The sequence below is a fragment of the Vidua chalybeata genome, chromosome 9 (assembly GCF_026979565.1).
Source record: "Vidua chalybeata isolate OUT-0048 chromosome 9, bVidCha1 merged haplotype, whole genome shotgun sequence".
Taxonomy (NCBI): Eukaryota; Metazoa; Chordata; class Aves; order Passeriformes; family Viduidae; genus Vidua; species Vidua chalybeata.
This window is the reverse complement of record NC_071538.1, coordinates 27244482-27262794: the sequence shown is the minus strand read 5'-3', so window position 1 is coordinate 27262794 and position 18313 is coordinate 27244482. Positions and strand designations below refer to the sequence as shown.

General features: G+C 41.3%; 1 protein-coding gene across 1 annotated transcript in view; it reads left to right on the top strand.

Moving 5' to 3' along the window:
• Window positions 1–3062: 3062 nt before the first annotated feature.
• The window catches only part of CRB1 (crumbs cell polarity complex component 1), a 94968-nt gene continuing 79717 nt past the window's right edge, over window positions 3063–18313 (top strand). The window contains exons 1-2 of the mRNA XM_053951116.1: window positions 3063–3198; window positions 4224–4466. Coding sequence (XP_053807091.1) covers window positions 3063–3198; window positions 4224–4466 — 379 coding nt within the window. The remainder of the gene's footprint in view (window positions 3199–4223; window positions 4467–18313) is intronic.

The following is an 18313-nucleotide window of genomic DNA, read 5'->3' as shown; positions in this document are numbered from 1 at the left end:
GTTTTGTTAATGAGGTAAACAACTTCCTCTTACAATACAACTCTATCTATGAGACCTTTCAGCCATCCCTTATTCACATTGGTTTATCCATTGCCTTGGTTTGTCCTCCTGTAATTACCCAAAGTGAAACAAGCTGAAGAATAAAATTATCTATCAGTTGTTCAATGAAGAGGTACATAAAGTACCATAAACAGGAAGATGATCTGGATGACTTGGTCAGGTCAAATGTTCTAGGAAACTCCATCATCCTCAGTTTTCAATAAATACTTCAGAATGTATTTTAATGCCCAAACCAGAATGTCAGACCAGAGTGACTTCATGCTTGAATGCTCCATAGTTTTTTATAAAGCTCTCCCACTGGTGAACTGGGAACACCAGTGAAATTTAGAATCTCAGTTTCATCCCTGATGATATTCAGCAAGAACTTAAGAAAAGATACACACAAGAAGCACCACTGAATATGAGTAAGAAAATGAAAGACCCTAGGGAAAATCAGGGACTATTTTAAAAATAGAGGCTTTCTGCATTAGGTTTGCAGAACTGAGGACTGAGCTAATATAGGCTGGAGCTTGTGCAGGAAATATAATCTATAGGAAATCTCTATATTCAGAGAATTGCAGCAATATATGGTGGGAAGGGATCACCTGCTCAAAGCACATCTAGTTTGAGCAGGTCGCAAAGGGCCACTGTTCAGCTGAGTTCTGCATATCCAAAACCTCGCCAGGACAAATGTTATCTTCAGCTCAGTCACTCTTCCACTCCTCCATGAAATTACCCACCTGTTCCTGACTATTACCAGTGCCTTACTTGCCAGTGAACAAAGGGATTAAAAAAAAAAACCCAAACTTCAGGTTAGTCAGCATCAGGCATTTTGTAAACTCACATCTTCCACTTGCCAGATAATTTTACACTTTACATGAATCGCTTAACTATTCTAATTTCTGTTCATTTTGTAGTTTACTTTAAAACTACCAAAACATTGGAAAAGAAGTGCCAATTACTTAGGAAAATCACCCGTAAATATATTTGACCAAGAAGGCACAGGATGGCATCAATAAAAATTGCACTTTAAATTGGAGCAACATTGAACAATCAGAAAGCATGCCTAGCAGTGCGAAGCAGAAGATACACAATTAATTAGTACTGCTGTCATCTGAAAATTGAAAACACTGCAAGCAAAAGATGTTAGATAATGAAATTAGTTGAACAGAGGTGCATAAAATGTCTTAGAAGAGATGACACTGACTAGTGTAGTCTGATACCACGCCACTCTGCAATTTTTGCATGGAGGCAATCAGAACAGAAAAGACAGCAGTGAAGTGAAAACAAATGACAAACAAACCCCTTTTCCATGAGAAAATGGCATAGCCTTTGACTTTTGTGACTGCAGGATCTCATCAAAGCTAAGCTGTACTGAGAAAGCATGGAAATTACATTTAGATGTCATGTTTAACTGTGTACGAATGATATGCATGCAGAAATTCAAGCCTCCTCCTGTAGGCAACTTCAAGGAATTAGGGCAGTGATAAGTTACTTTAGTCTATTCCCCATTAAATTCTGGGATATGAATAGCTCACAAGAAAGAAGAAACATTTGAAAAAAGGCATTGGGAAATGCAGAGCTAAGTTTCAAGCAGGTTAAAAAAAGCAGCTCTTTTGGTTATTCTAAAAGTGATTACATTTTAATAACTTTCCAAAGACCTAGGAGGTGTTTGTATACTTCCTGTATGTTTTGTAATTACCACAGAGTTACACAATATTTAATTCCAATGTCAACATATGTGTTAACACAATACATTTAAGTTCTCAGATTGGTGGCATATCCTCATATCTGAGAACTCCTAAGTTTCCTTAGAGTATAGATTTTACAGGTACTTGTGTATTTTTCATAAAAATATCCAGATTTAATAGATGTGGCTGTTTTCTTGAAATACTTATCATATATTCCTCAGAATTGAAAACTTTGTATTTGCTTAAATTTGGAGTCTATCTTTCTGAATACTCACAGCATTTTTTTTCAAATTGACTAGAAAATGAATCCAGAAAATATTGTTGTTCTAAGCAGGTTATATGCTGACAAATTTAAATAATAATACACTTAAAGCAGGCAATCAGCACTAAGCTAAACTGCATAATTTAGCCTGACGAAGAATTCCCTGATGACAGTGGTATTTTCATGCTCACGTTGTAATGATTATATATCTTACTGCATAATTTCAATCAGAAACAAAGTAGACAGATGGCAAGGAGAAGAAAACATCCAAACAACTACAAATGTAAATATAAAAGAAAGGGGATTACAAAAAGTGAAAGAGCTGAAAACTACAATTAGCCATTTAATTATATTTAATTTGATAGTTATCTAAGTACTTTCCACTAGGACCCCTATTTATCATAATGCTCATAGCCCATGACATTTGGCCAGGAAATCCAGTCTGGGAAATCCATCAGAGAAGTCAGAGCTGGTGAGCAGAGCAGGGGGGCTCAGGGGAGTGGGAGGGTGGAGGCTTCCTGGGAAGCAGATGATAGAGCTGCTTGGACTGCTGGTGCCAGGAGAAGGGAGAGAGGGTCTGGAAAGTTGTGCCACAGGGTCAGCAGTGAGTGCAGCTACACGTAAATGAGATGGGAAAGGAGGAGCTTTGCTGCAGGAGAAATTTTTAAATTAATCAGTTCACTGAGCTTAATGAGTGATGTGAAAGTACCTACCTTTAATTTATAATTAAACAACTTTAGTGAATTAATGTTGGCATCAACAGTCTGCTCCCTACTCATCTGAGGCCTTCAGCATATACTTGACTTTCAGCTTGTACTTTGTTCAGTTAAGTGTACATGTAAAATAAAACTCAGTATCAAAGGCTTCCTGAACTGGGGATTAACATCCTGCTGAAGTGGGGAGGACAAACACAGTAACAAATGTATTGAGTGTTACCTGTTTGACAGTAACATAACGTAGCAATGAACAAGCAGATTTTTCAGGCTGTTCCCGGGCTGGGGAATGCCTGGATTTTCACTGAGGCAAGGAGGGTAAGTGCCAAGAGCCAAGGACCAGGAGGACTGGTAGAGATGAAGGTGGTGGAAGGAGGAGATTCACTGCCAAACAGGCAGCTCATCTCTGTCTTGGCCTCAGAGCCAGAATGGTGCCGTGGCACTCATTGCTGTGGACACACAGACTGGGTGCGTGAGGTGCCAGAGGGCCAGAGTTAGTACTGGATCATGGTATGAGTACAGCTCCTGGGGCTGCTGCTGTGTGCCCTCGCCTTCCCTTCTGCTAGGGCAGGAACAGGCTTTCATCTGTGAACAAAGCTGCGATCCACAGATGAGGCACTGGGCACAGACATTGCCTGGGAGCGCAGGGGTGTGGAGCCAAAGGGGCAGCTGGGGAAGGCTCCCGAATACAGGCAGGCTGATGGCACTTCATATCAGCTGTTTAATACCAGCCCTGGCTAAACCAAATGGAGTCCATGCCCTGCTGCCATCCCCTCCTCTTATCCATCCTGCTGTGACACCTCCTGGACCTGTAAGTGACTGGTTCCTCCGTGAGCAGTTCAAGATTGTAACAACCTGATGAAGCTCAGAGGTCCTGTGCCAGCTGGAAACATGCTTTTTAGTCACTCCAGTGTAAACAACACCAACAAAACAAAAAAATAATACTGAGGAAGAAAGCGGGCTAACATCTCACTAACTAAAAAGACTGAGAATGTTTCATCTTTTCACTTCATGTGCTAACGGTGTAATAGAACAGAAACAATTCAGAAAACAGAAAGTGTTTGTGAGCCGGCTGTGCAAGGAAACGTCAAGTGTTTGCACTGTGGATTAGGAGAGCGGCGTGGCGGGGTTTGGTGGAGATAAGAGCGCTGAGGTTTGGGCACTCCGGGCGGCCGTGCCGTGGCTGCGCTGCGGGGCAGGCAGGCAGAGCAAAGCAGGGCAGAGCAGAGCAGGGCAGGGAAGAGCAGGGCAGGGAAGCGAAGAGCAGAGCAGGGCAGAGCAGAGCAGGGCAGGGAAGCGAAGAGCAGAGCAGGGCAGAGCAGAGCAGGGCAGGGAAGCGAAGAGCAGAGCAGGGCAGAGCAGGGCAAGGCAGAGCAGGCAGAGCGCACCATTCATCCCCCAGCACGGCCGGGGAGAGACTCCAGTCCAGCTCCCACACAAATCTGCACCGGGTTTGAAAAATCACTCGGACCTGCCGAAGTAAAACCTTAAGAAGCACAACAGCCTCTTGAATCGAAGGCTGCAGGTTTGCGGGGAGCAGGCTGAGGAGGGGCACGGGCAGAGATGGCTCGTCGGGGGCCGGGTGCCCCGGGTGTGCCCTTAGCTTCAGACATGAGGAGAAAGCAGTGAGGATCAGCACCAGCCCTTTGGACAACAGGCAACTCGGCAGAGGATGTCCTATCAAGATGAATATGGCTCATTCAAGAATTTACTCTCTACTCATCTTCTACCTCAGTTTTTTGCTGCTCATCCATTTAAAAAGTAAGATTTGCACTTTTTCTTATTGTTCTGACATGTCCTCTGGGGAGATGGTTAGACATGCACTTCTAGCAAAAAGCTTGTGTTGTCAGAAGGCTTTAAAAATTTGATGGAGATGCCAAAAAAATTTGGTCCGTGAAACTAAGTTGTATGAACTCGACTTGGAGTTTTTTTTTTTTTTTTTTAATAATGAACAAAAACATTTTGTTGCTTCACATATTCAAGGTACAGCAATAAATTATTTTGCTAAAACTATTTTTTGATACCATTCATTCAGTAAACCTAAACATTTTTAATTTAAATCTAGACTAATTTACCCTCTGCTTAAACTGTTCATGTTACGTTTTTCAGTAGTATTGCTTTATCATATACACTTTTTAAACTACAGCCTCTAGAGAAAGAAGTTATTAAACAACTGTGATGTATTTGGTGTTGTAAAATATGTCCATTATGAGGGAGCATGAAAGTCCAACTACTTTTATAGAGAAAAAATGTTCTCTGCAAACTTCCACATAAACAGAAGTGTGCAAAATAGAGGAAGTCGCAATGGGTTTCCTTGATAATTGTGTCAGATGGCTGAGAGTAAATACAAGCCAAGGAGGCTAAATGGCCTCAGCTGGTGAGGCTGCTGTGTGTGTGTGAAAAGCAGCAGCTCTTGAACATGTTTAAAACGAAGATCTGCAGGATGTGTGCCTGAGGAGGCTGTTTGATTTGTGTCTGTTGCATGTGAATAGCAATAACACAAAGCTTTGAGCAGCTGCCATTAAACAAGAAGACTTGGCATTAGCGTTCAGTGTTTTGTAATCTGGGTCACCTTCTGTTGCTGCATCACTCAAATTGTTACTTGGACAGTTTACAGCCCAACATAAATTAAAGACTAAAAAGCAAACAGATGCAGTTGAATCAACCAGCACTGAAAGAAAAAATCCCACACTTGAAAATGTAAGAAAAATACAGAATGTCATAGAAACATCATTTTATGCTAGTAATTTTCTTTTTGGGGATGTACTAATGTGAATCAGGGAAACCAAAGTGCTTTTTCTAAATTAACTCACAACAGGACATACCCTAAAAAAAAATAAGAGAGAGAATGGACCTTTAACTTCCACAAAGCAATTTTCAAAGTCTACATCCTGTAGGAGGAACAACCAGAAAGTCTCTAAGACAGAGTCTTCTATCTAAGTAAAGAAAAGTAATAGTAGTGTTAATGAAGAAAATTTCATTTTTCCATGAGGCAAGCAAATCAGAACAAAATACAAAAGCTTTGGGAACAGGAATTAAAAATTAAGTTCTTATAAATTAAGAAGGTCACATGAAGAACATAAATGCAGAAAGAGACCATTGCTAGAATGAAAACAAGAAAAAAGCTCTCAGGACTCAGTTTAAAGAAAGAAGATAAATACAAGTTTTGGCTTTCACCTCGAGTGAGGAAGCCAAAGGCAAGGAAAGTAATTGTGTGTCATTTTCTGAAATGGAAAAGTCCTTAGCCCACTTAACTGGGATGTGGCATGGGTGTTCTCTGGGTATGGCCATATGGCCAGTCTCAAGTAAAGGGCTTTTCAGTCTTGGAGAACTTTCTCAGGTAGAACTGTGGCTGTTGCCACAGTGTGATACAAATTGATATCCCAGGATGGAGCAGCTGCATTGGGAACCAGAATCAGGCTCAGGACCATACCTCTCTATCTGTCAGTGCTGTGTATTTAATGATCTTGAGAGGTGTTTTCTCTTTAGAAAGCTTGTACTCCATTTGAAACTGCTAACATTTTCTGTTAATAAAAACATAACTGTGAACAGATAAGACAGAAGTAGAAGCAGAACTGACTCCAATTACTTCTCTACTTAAAAATTAAAGCTGAGAAAGACAGAAAAGCTGAGGATAAAATGGAACAGAGGTGACTGATGATATCTATAGAAGTCGTATCAGCCATGATATTTTTAAAATCAGTTTACTGGATTTGTCTTCTCCCAAAGAATTCTAATCTTAGGTCCTGCTTAAAAGCAGAATATTCTTTATAACTATTTATTCTAAACAATTTAGAAAATAAATAGTATTTAGAAACCATGAACTCTGTATGCAAGCATTCAATACGAGTTGGGTTTGTCTGGCATTTTGTGAACATCATTTGTTTCTACAAATCATAACAAATGGACTACTCACAGAAAATTAATCTGGGGGCATCCAGAGATGCCCAGCTCTGCGTGAGGAGGGACCAAGAATCGTTATGTACAACAGGTGACAGGAAGCATGTCCCAAGTCCAGAACAACACTGATGATTCATTGCTAGCATACTATTGTCTAACAGGAATTACAAGCATGAAACTGTGGGCAGGGAATTGCTTATGAAATAGAGGAAAAGAAATTCAGATAAATACAGGTATATTTGCACATCAGATTTGGAAATGATTCTGTCTGAAGTCAAGTTCAAAATATTTTCATTCATCATTCAAGTACTGATTTTTTTAACAAGTTTTACAATGGATTACCTATCACTCCTGCAGAATTGTCTTCCTTTTGGGAAAAATACAGACAAATATTTTATGGTCAAAAACTATTGCCCATATAAGCTGTGGATGCCCCATCTCTGAAAGGGTTCAAGGCCTGGTCTAGTGGCAGTTGTCCCTGCCCACAGTAGGGGTGTTCAAACTAGATGATCTTTAAGGTCCTTTCTAACCCAAACCATTCTGTGACTCTATTTTCCTCCATTTTAGTGACCTTTCAGCAGAGCTGAAAAAATGTATTATTTACTTCAAAATCAATGCTTCATTAATTGTTCAAATGTTCATAAATTAAGAATGGAAATTCATTTGGGATTGCTGTTAATGTGAGCAAAAATCTGAGCTTTACTTGCAGCCTTTTTCTACCCCTCTGAGATGCTGACACTATGCAATTTTTCCCTGTGGACAAGAGCTCTTAATTTCACACAACTATTCCCATTACTCACAAAACTTCTAATTACTGCTTAATTACTGTGTTAGGCATAAAGCTCTGGTTATAAAGAGATTTGTGGTTTTGCTCACACTGCTTATCCCTCATGCACACCCGGCTGATGTAAGGAGCTTTCCAGCAAAGTCTTGTTAGTGTGGTTTGATGAGTTCACAGCCCATTCGGCAGCTCCTCATTAGCCCTCCGTGGAGCTGAGCCTGTCAGAGCTGCACTCAGCACTGAGCACCAGCAGCCCTGCAGCCCTGCCTCCCTCCTGGATGTCACACATGGCATCTGGAGCACAGCAAAAATGAAACATCCTTCAGATGTCTGCCATCATCTCCAGTAAGTTAAAAGCAGCAGCTTCTAGACACAGTTGTGCTGGGTTGGGGTTTTTTTCCCTTTTCGTATATATATTTTATTATGGATAACATCTCCATCTCTGGAATGAAACTAAATCTTAAGAATGAAAACTAGTAGCCCTGAAACTTAAGAAAAAGGCAGTAACTTCTGCAAGATAAATGTGTAGAAGTGACATTAAGAACATCCCAGCCACAACTGTACTTGAACCACTCAGTTCAAATTCTTACAAGGAATCTTTAGGGTGCTACACCTACAATTCCAAGAGCAACGGATAACAGGTTACAGACCCCTCTCTGCTGTGTGCTCTCTAACTTGGGAACTATCACCACTGAGAAACTGTGGGGATTAAACATTCCCTCACATCCCATCTTGTCACTCAGAAATTACAGTGCAAGATATCAGCTTCTTCAAAAGTTTACCCCTCAAATGACAGTGATTTTGGCTATACAGGACAAGCCATTGAACGATCTGTTCACAGTCATGGGACCAAAAGGGAATTCTGCAGCAAGGACAGATCAATCTCTGTAAGCAGGTTGTTTGTGACTAATGACCTATTAGGAAAGAGTCTGAGGGGCAAGAAAGGAGGTTGTGCAAAAAGGTGTTTTATCATTCATGCTTAACCAGCAGCAGAGACCTCACACAGATCTTGAAACACTGGTGTATGTTATCCTGTATCCATGATAATGGACTGGAGAAACTGAGGCTGGAAAGTTAATTTAATACAAGCAGAGGATATAAACCTAATGTTTTAATGTATACATAAACCTTTCAAAGGTGTCCCCACACAAAATTTGTCTATCTCTCTCTCTCTCCACAGTTTTTTCTTCTCCCTGTTACTTTGACAAACCTAAAGCACTAGGGAGTCTTTTCTTGCACAAATCTCTACACCTTTTCCTCTCTGTTAGAGGAAGCTCAGAAAAAAAAAAACAAACCAAAAAAAACCCCAGTGCTGTTTAGAGAGTGCTCAAATTTTGATGGCCAAATTGGGCACTTCCCCACTGAAAAGTTACAGGGAAAGGCAAATATTTTGCTGCTGTGTGCTGACAGTAAAATGACTTGTAAGACACAGGAGAGCAATCAAACCACTGTTCAGTACTGGCTGTATCCAGTTTTGAGTGCTGCTGTGAGCACGAGAGAGGCAATTAGGAAAATGCTGGAAAGGGACAGCAAAAATAGGAAGACATTTAGAAAGATGTGCCCTCTGAGAAAGGGTCACAGGAAGAGAAGCCTGAGGGAAGACATGATTACAGTCTTACCTCCACAAACGAGAATGGCAATCAAGGATGGTGATGAGATCAGTTGCTCCCTGTCACCTCTAGAAGGGCAGGCTCTGGAAAATAATAGATTCCATGTACATCAGGGAAGATTTGTGTGAACTTTCCCAACTGAAGGACAATTAAGCCACTATTTCAGAACTTTTTAATGAATGGGTTAGATAAATATCTGCCAGAGATTGTCTAGACTGCTGTCTCACAGCTGGTGTTACACAGACCCCGGGCAGTCAGCACCACCCTGGGGGATCTGTGAAGGTCTCAGGGGACAGAGCCCCAGAGAGGCACAGGTGGGGACTTGTCCCAAGGGCTGTGGTGGCACTGAGGCTCCGGGGCAGCTCAGGAACAGCTCTGGGGCAGGGTGAGCAGATGGCTCCCTTCCCTTCTGCACAACTGGGGATTATGTGCTGTGCAAAACAAAGGCAGCCCTGAACTCAGCCCCCCGTGTTGCAGCAAAACCAGAATTGTTGCCTAAATTTCAGTGAGAAAATAGTTTACTCTCATTCTTTGAGACATCAAGACCTCTTATTTTTTGGTACCTTAGACTTAAAACAATAAGCACTTTGGCTACTGAAAGCACTGATTACAATGAGAACAGAATAGAGATCATGTAGTTTGATTTCTGGCTTTTGGAGTGAAATCACTTATATTTTTACTTACATTTTGAGTATACTTGATATGTTGATAGTGTGATGCAAGAAAATATAACTAATGAGTGGATTATCAATATAAAAATTTTCATGGTCAGAAACCTGAAAAGGAATGGAAAACATGGATTGCCAGCTTCTCACTTCATATAAAAAAGCAACGCAAGACTGGAACTTACTGCACAAAACCAAATAGCAGCAGATTCTTAGGAAACTATTCTAACTGGCCATTCTGGATATAGTGCAACAAATTAACACTGGAGTAGGAGTTCTGCTTCATCTAAGAGAAGTTTAACATTTTGTTTTGATGGCAGCAAAAATTACTTTATGGAATATCAAGGTTTAAATATATATATATCCAGCCAGCTACAAAGCAGTAAATAAATAAGTACATAAATAAGTCTTAGTCCATGTCACTTAACTTTCTCTAGTAAGTAAGTTAAAGAAATAGCAACCTAAGTGCCTTTGATTCTGCCTACAGGGATTTGCAGCCAAAGACCTCCCAGGGATACTTCCACTTTTGGATTTGTTTTTATAATTCATATTCCAACATTAAGAAAATCTTTTAGACAATGCCTCAATCTCTAGGCAAACTTGAGTATTCCCTTTGCTCTTTGTGGTGGCCCAAAAATGAAAAAAAGGTCCTGATATTTACATTTTCTAAGAGAAGCCTTTAAAACTAATTGACTCATCTGGAGCAAGGAGATAAGTGATACATATTATTTCCCAGATTGATTCCACAGATTAATTTGTTGGTTTTAGGGACTGACACGTTTTGTCAGTTCTCACTGTACTTCTCTGTTTCCCCAGCCATTACCAGTGCTGCATTGTATGAAAGCCCTCTCACACCAGCAAACAGCAAAAAAACCTAACAGCCCAGATAAACCCTTTTCCAATGAGATTCTTATCTTTACTTCATATTGATTATATCTTACTCACCCATAAAATGGGTCAAGAGGAAGCTGCTTCCATCTTTTGACAAAGACTGCAGCTGACAGGGCCTCTGGGCGGGCACCACTCCGCTGCCACTGCAGCTCTGCAGGGCTCCTCCAGGCCCAGCAAAACGTCCCTCTCCAGGCATCAACAAAGCAAGGCTGCTGCAACTTCAGGGTTAGGGCAGCTTCTGCCTGCCTGGAATCTTATCAGTGGGGACAGAAATCAGAATATTTCAAGGGCTAAATATTTCTGTGGGTAAATAAAAAGGGGCATGGGCTGCTAACCCGTTACAGTGCTCCCTCTCCAGCAGCTAAGGATCAGGGCACTTGCCTGGTGCATCCTTCTGTGCTGGGAAATGCTGTGCCTGAATAATTGTGGCCTGGGTGGATGCTGGCGGGCAAGGGGAGAAACTCCTTGCTTCTTTTTACTGCTCTTGCTTGCCTGCCCAAGGCTGAGCACACTGGCAGCCTAGCCCCTTAAACTTTTCCTTGAATAATGAGACAGACAAAACATCTTTATCTGCATTAGTCAGGGGCTTTGGAGACAGGACACATTCCTTCAAAGTGCACTCAATCACAGGGATTGAGATCAAGGCTGTGAGTAAACAAACAAAACTTTGTACCCCTCCCTTAGAGCTCAGCCATGGACACAATGGCCTGACAGTTCCTTTGCTGAGGTTTCTGAGAGGTACAACTATGTTCCTGTACTGTGGTGCTACCAAAGGCTGAATGTCCTCTGAAATAAAGGCCAGAGATGCTCTAATTGACATCCAGACTGCCAGGGAGGCTATAGGCAGCATGAGAGGCAGCGTACACTGGCCACACTCAGCCCTTGACAGTTCCAGTCTCCCTTGTTGGGGTTTCCAACAGGATGATACAGAACACTTCATTAGCTCTTTCTTCCACAAGAAGGGCCCTAGCTCTGAATTTGACTGTGACACATTTCTTTGCTTTTTTGATTGTGAGCTGGAGGAGTTTGAAAACAACATAATTTGACAGGAAGCCAAAGCAAGCACACAGAATGATAGACAGTCATCAGTCTGCAAGGATCCAAGCAACTGCAATTTAGGTAACCTGCACTGACAGATTACTCACAGCAAGGAACCCAAAACTCTCACTGTAATAATGTAGCCTTGAAAAGATATCTGTATACAGCAGTAGCTGTATACAGAGGTGTTTAGCCAAGATTTGTAGCAATTTGTAGGTGCTTCCAAAGCAGCGGCGGTACCTCTCCTGGTATGGCAAACCATCCCTGAGTCTGAACACAGTGAGGGTCCACACAGCTGAGAGGTCAGGCTCTGTTATCTGCAGTGAACAGCCTGCAGTGTAACTCACCACCCTCCCAACAGCTGGAAAGAGAGCCCCTGAGAGAGTGTCTGAAGGAATACACATCACCTTGCTGCTCCTTGGGAATCAGCTCCCTCCTGCTGCAGGAAGGGTGCAGCTGTGCTGACTGTAGGAAAGGCAAAAACACTACAGAGGTCTGATACGGTGTAAAGAAATCCTAACTGTGCCTGCTCTTCTCCAACAGCCCCTTAATTTCCTTTGATAACCCCATAAATAAGATACAGAGAGAGGAGGCACCAATCTTGTGAAATAAGCAAACAGAGGCTGCATAACAAAAGAAATGTGTAATGCCAGCGAGGAGAAGCCAGGGAATGGCCCTGATGTATCAGAGATTGCATTAGAGCTATTAAATGGGATGAAAAATATGCAAGGCCCTTGTAAGCACTTTTTTTCTCTGTTCAATCTTAAAAGAATTCTGGAAGCCAGCCTCCACTGATTCTTACCATAAAATGTAGGAAAATATGAAAAATGTGTTTGTGGAATGATAATCCAAGCCTTTTTGATCCCTGTCTGTAGATATATTTGGAGCAGAATGCAAGTAGGTGCCTCTGCAATGCAGCTGCAAAAAGCAAATATCTGGCCATCATTTTGTAGGACTCACCAATTCAGTTTTTCTAACTAAACCCATCCCTTCTGTCTCATTAAATACAGCTGACATTTGTAATTCAGGTTGTAATACTAATGGCAATGAACATTTTGCAAGCCTCAATCCTTGTAGAAATGCCCTCAGTTTGATATAACAAGAACTATCCATTCTGTTTTCTCATGAGTATGTCTTAAATGTCTGATTCAATTTAGTCTAACATCTTCCCATTTTGGAGTGCATGGAAAAGTGCAAGAAGGTTAAAGTTACTAAAATCAATTGCCATTTTCACATTTAAAAGGCTATTTCCAAAGAATATTGTGTTTCCCAGAAAAGAAGTGGGCAACTTGGGATTGTCACCATTTTCCACAGTAGCGAAGTGACAAGACTGAGAGGTGTTTGGAGCAAAACTTTAATGGAATTAAACAGCAGAAGGAAGGATTGGCACTGAACACCTTTGAAGGATCTGGATATAAAAATCTTTCCAGCAAACAGACTGACCTAATGATCTCACAAATGATAGAAAGGAATAAAAAAAAGGAGAAATGTTCTGCACACAGCAGAACAAAATCAGATCTGTTTTTACAGTGCTTCTACTACAGCCTTAAAGCCATAAACACTCAATTCTTCATTTTGTTTGGGGAATTGCCCACAGATTCATGCAGGCACTTTGTGTTCCCAGATCTCTGTCAGTGTTCTTTCTGCCCAGGGACCAAGGAAAATACCCTACAGTGTCCCTCCTTCTACAGACAGGGGAACCCTTTCCTTACTTTTATTAGCATAACTGCAAACACCCAGAAAGCTGAGAGATGGATTTTCCTGTCTTTTGAACCTGCACATCTTTTATGCAAGGGCTCTGAATCAGCCTGAAAAATTCTGGGTCTTCATGGGTGACTGCTTCTTTTCTGTAATCCCTGATGAGCACCAACACTTTCATTAACCACAGGCATGTGGTTACACATGCTTACAGTAAACCTGGCTTTCCAAAAATAAGAAATTTGTACTAAATCATTACAGAAAGTTCCGAGAAGTAGTCATAGGCAATGGGTGCTGAGCTTTCTGCTCTAGTTGATGCAATGGCTTGGACTAGATAATCACCAATAGTCCCTTCCAGTGCTTTCTGTTCCATGTGAACCACTTGGGTGTTAGCTGAGCCCATTACTACAGTGCTGGCAAAGCAGTCACTTCAGGGAGTGTATCAGAAGTGCTGTCTCACCAATGCTGACACATTTTTTACCATTCAGTAATAAAAGGTCCTTAGAGTTTGTTGGAAGCTGGTTAGTCACAGGAAAAATTGCCAAGTGGAAAGTATGAGGGAAGAGACTGCAATGTATATTTTTGGGGAAAAAAAAAAAAACACAAACAAAACATCAGTTACTAGATTCATTAAAAAAAAAAAAAAAACCAAACCAACCAAGAAAAAGTCTCCACTGTGTTACCAGTGCAGTACAGACTCACCTACTATCTCTTCAGGACTCCCTGCAAAGCAATAGGAATGTGAATGTGGCCCTGGATAAGACCCCATGCTCAGAAACATATCCAGGTATCAAGGATGAAAATACTCTTAACACAGAGGAAACTCCAGAACAGAGCTTGAATTCTATAATAAATGTTCAGCTACCACAGGGACATCTGTAAAACTTGTCACTTGCCTTTAAAAGAGGTCTAGTGTTCTTAAAATCTTGACCTCAATGAGAGGTCCAGTGATTCAGCCTTTCAAACTGCAGTCATGCCCTATTCCAGCTATTACATGCCTCATTTCTGTTAATCTTCTCTAATTAGTTCTGCTTCTCAAGTGAAGTCTTAGAATCTAACATTTTCCTGTGCTAATACCAAGGGCTCTGCTTTCATGTTCAAGGTCAGTCCAGCATTTCACCTGTGAAACTCATTTGTCCTCCCTGCACTTGTACTTGTACTTTGAGTTTGAGTTTAGACATCAGTTTAGACTCTCCCAAAGACATTTGCTGACTTTAAGGTTATCCTTAAAGGTGTGGTCATGCCCAGCAGTGTCATACAAGTGTGAAGGAACAGACTTATTTTAGATTCTTTCTCTTCCTTGAAAATATGCAGAGAAAATTTCTCGCATGAAAATAATTTCAGCTTTTTCCTTGTGAGTTATTTTGCATGTTTTACAACACGTAAGCAGATTGGGCCTCAGAGCCTGCAAGGAGGCACACGACAGTTGTATAGGTGAGAATGCTGAGCTGAGAAGGGCAAGGTGAAATCCTTGCTTGCAGTTAGAGAGCTGTAAACACAATCCAAATGATCTCCCTGTTCAAATCACTACTTTTAGATCTTGTGTTTCTCCCTTCATATGTTATACACACACATTAATGTATTATGTATTAGCAGGAGGACACAGAGTTTTCCAGATTCTTCTTGTGTCTGAGAGATCTGTGATATGGCAGGGATTTCCTTTGTAAAAATGGCATTATTGTTTACTCACTCTTATAACAAATGGAGGCACTTTTTTTATGTGCAATTTCCATTGCTGAATGTAAGAATTTACACATCACTCCTCTTATTGATCACTCTTAGCTGCCTCTTTTGAAGGGACCAGGTCACTCACTCGCCATCCCACAGCCCTTCCTGTGTGAGGACTGGAGAGATCCAGCCATTACTGGAGGCACCTGATGGCTGAGGTGTGAACACTAATGGGAGGAGGCATCTGAGCCCCAGGCAAGAATCACACTCTTCTCCAGCTGATGCTCAATCCAAAATGGCAGACTATTTTCAGGTTAAAAGAACATTAACTGGGCAAGGGGAAAAGTCAGCCTTCAGTGATATATAACTTAGGCTACAATCAGTTTAAGCAGCTTCCTTTGAGCACTGCTGCTGCAGCTGGGGATAAAATTTGCAGTTCATCTGAATGGGTCACCCAGGCTTGATGCTTTTATACTTAATGCTGTCATGAATTGCAAATAAGCATAAACCAGCAACAGGATAATTGTACAAAAGCAAGCATTTTTATGCTTCAGTTATTTCATATGCAAAAAGTAAGAAAATCTGTTAACTATTCAAACTACCTCCTTAAAATAAATTATCATAAATATGTAAATGCAATATGTGGAAAATACTTGGCCCTTTCAATTTTGAATAGTTAACACTTAATTCTTGTATTCTGAAAATATAATCCCTGAAGTATTTGGTGGAGTTTATGGAACTGTTTATGATTCGATTTTTCTTAAACCTCTCCAGTGGGATTTATAATGTTATTTAGAAATCATTGACAACAGGGTGCCCGTTTTTCCAGAACTGCAATATATTGACAAATGTCCATCTAAAACCTCTTACATTCAATTATTCTGATGTCCAGAAAAAGGACAGAAATAGTAGAAAACCCTTTCATTCACCCCATCTCTAAGGCAGAGGAGAAAGGAACAGCACATGCACAAAGACCAAATTCACAGATTTTCTGCAAGACAGCACGTAATTTTAAAACCTGAAAACTGTTCTAAAGGTTAGCACCTCACTCTGCACAAGCCTTCAGTAGAGATGTACTGTAGTACAGGGCTTTGGTACCAGAATTTAGCCCCAGATGAGCTGCACTTCTGTATTTTGCTCATCCTTTTGACAGTGTGTCACCTTTCCAAGGATATTTCAGAAAAAAAAAAATACACTGTGGAGGTAAACTGTGCCTTAACTCTGAACTGATTTGGGAGTAGGACACTCAGCACCTTTCAGTGCTGACTATCCACAAGCAGGTCTTGTCTCAAGGCACCTAATAAAGTGTCTGGTAATCACATCAAGTGGGAAAACCCTTCACCTTCCCCTCGGTGGGCAATGCAACATCTCTCCTCCCTGAGGTACACAGCTTAGAAACAGAAAAAGGTATTAGGAAGCATCATCCAGGAGATGACATGGGACAAGAGTAATGGACAGTAGACATCCTCACAAACTGCTTTTCTAAGCTCTTCTTTACCTCCAGGTTGTCATCCGGACACGTTCCTAGAGCAATAACTTAATTACCTCCACTTTATTCTCTCTTGCTCAGCGCATGGTGACAATGGTTTTATTGTGGAAATATTTTCTCTAGAGAGCACTCTGAGTACTGACAGCTCTTTTCTCTTTCCCTCCCTCACATTGTCACCCTTCTGTATTTGCCTTGACACTGTCTTCACATTGTCTTGACATTGTTCTGACAGTTAAGAAAACTCAATCACTGTAGCAAACAGTCATGACAATGCGGAGAAGAAAAAGGAAAAGTGTTATGAAAATTGTTGAGGAACTGTGAAGATTTACAGGCTAGTGAAAACAAGATTTTGCTTTTTCTAAACCACATTCCTAGTGAGTTTTCAATAAAAAGCTGATTTAACAAAGTCTTCAGCCAAGGCTGGCAAAAGTCTTCTCAAAGGCGATTGGCAGTTACAGATTCTGTACCTGAAATTCAGATGTTCCTAGGTAACAATCCCTTGGACTGCCATGAGTTCAGGTACATTATGGGAGATACTTCAGCCCATCTCCTGGGGAGCAGGATGCTGAATTACAGTGAAATGCTGCCTTGGAACTCTCCAGCTACACTTTCTCCCAAGTATGCCGTTCAAACTGGGATTACTCTTGGGGGCAACCAGAAAAGAAAGGTGGCCACAGAAAAAAGAAATCAAATTAGCTGGAGCTTTAGTTCCCTTTGCTAATAATAAAATCGAATTGTGTTTTATTGGGTCACAAATTAGAAGAGAGGAGCCTAGAAAGAAAGCATCACAATCAGTCTGACAAATGCCAAATGTTGTGATAACAGGTAAAAAACCCAGCACAAGCAGGGTAAGTTTAGTATCTATTTCTCTGCTTGAATTAAACTTCTGAGCAACTCCTTAACTGGGTATAGTATGGACATACTAAAGTGCTGTACTTGACAAGTTAAGCTTTGTGGTTCAAAAATTTGACAAAATTACTGTGAATTTGAGCAGGAATTCCAATCATCAGAAACCATGTGGGGAGGGTTGATGGGTTTTATTTTGTGGTTTGTTCATTTGATTGTTTTAGAAAAGCATATATAGTTTTGATACTAGTCCAAATTCTTAGTAGTTACAAGAACACCTAAGAAATAAAAAAAAACTAAAAAAATTACTTTATACTATCTTGGCATGCATACAATCCACATCTTACCTGAGAAATGCAGTTAAAGCTCATCCCTCGCTAAGCAGAAGCTCAACACTGCTCTGTAGGGCATCTGTGGTGTTCCCTGCAGGTCACACAAGCACTGCTTCTCCAGGAGGAGCATCTTCTCCCCTCTCCTCCTCCATTACTGCAGATTGCTGTCTTCTCCCTAAAGAAATTAGGGAGGGAAGCCATCTGAAGCTCATTCCCCTTGCCTCAGAGCCCCAGGGGACAGCAGGGCTGGTGGCCAGGCACTGCCCCTCTCCTCACAGAGACAGGCTCTTCTCCAGCACCTCCCAAACTGCAGGGCCATCCTGGCATCTAACAGCCAAACAAGGTGGCACAGGCTCCAGGGCTCCATGAGACCTTAGCCCAGTCCCCTCCAGGTCCCTGAGGCAGGAGGAGCAGGAGCCTGGAGGTGCTGATTTGTAACCTGCTGACAGACCTGCCCCTGCCTCTGCATATCCACCCCAACAGGAATGTGACCCTCATGGCTGGGGAGAGAAACCCTCTGCTTTCTGAGTGCTATTCAGGAAATCCTGAATATATCTCTGCCACACATCTCTAAGATTGCAGGATGAAGAAAATGTTAGTGAAGGCTTCTTATAAGACCAAAATGTACAGAAATAAACCTCTCTCCGTCAATCAATACAATTTTTTGATTACAAGGACAAATCAACACAT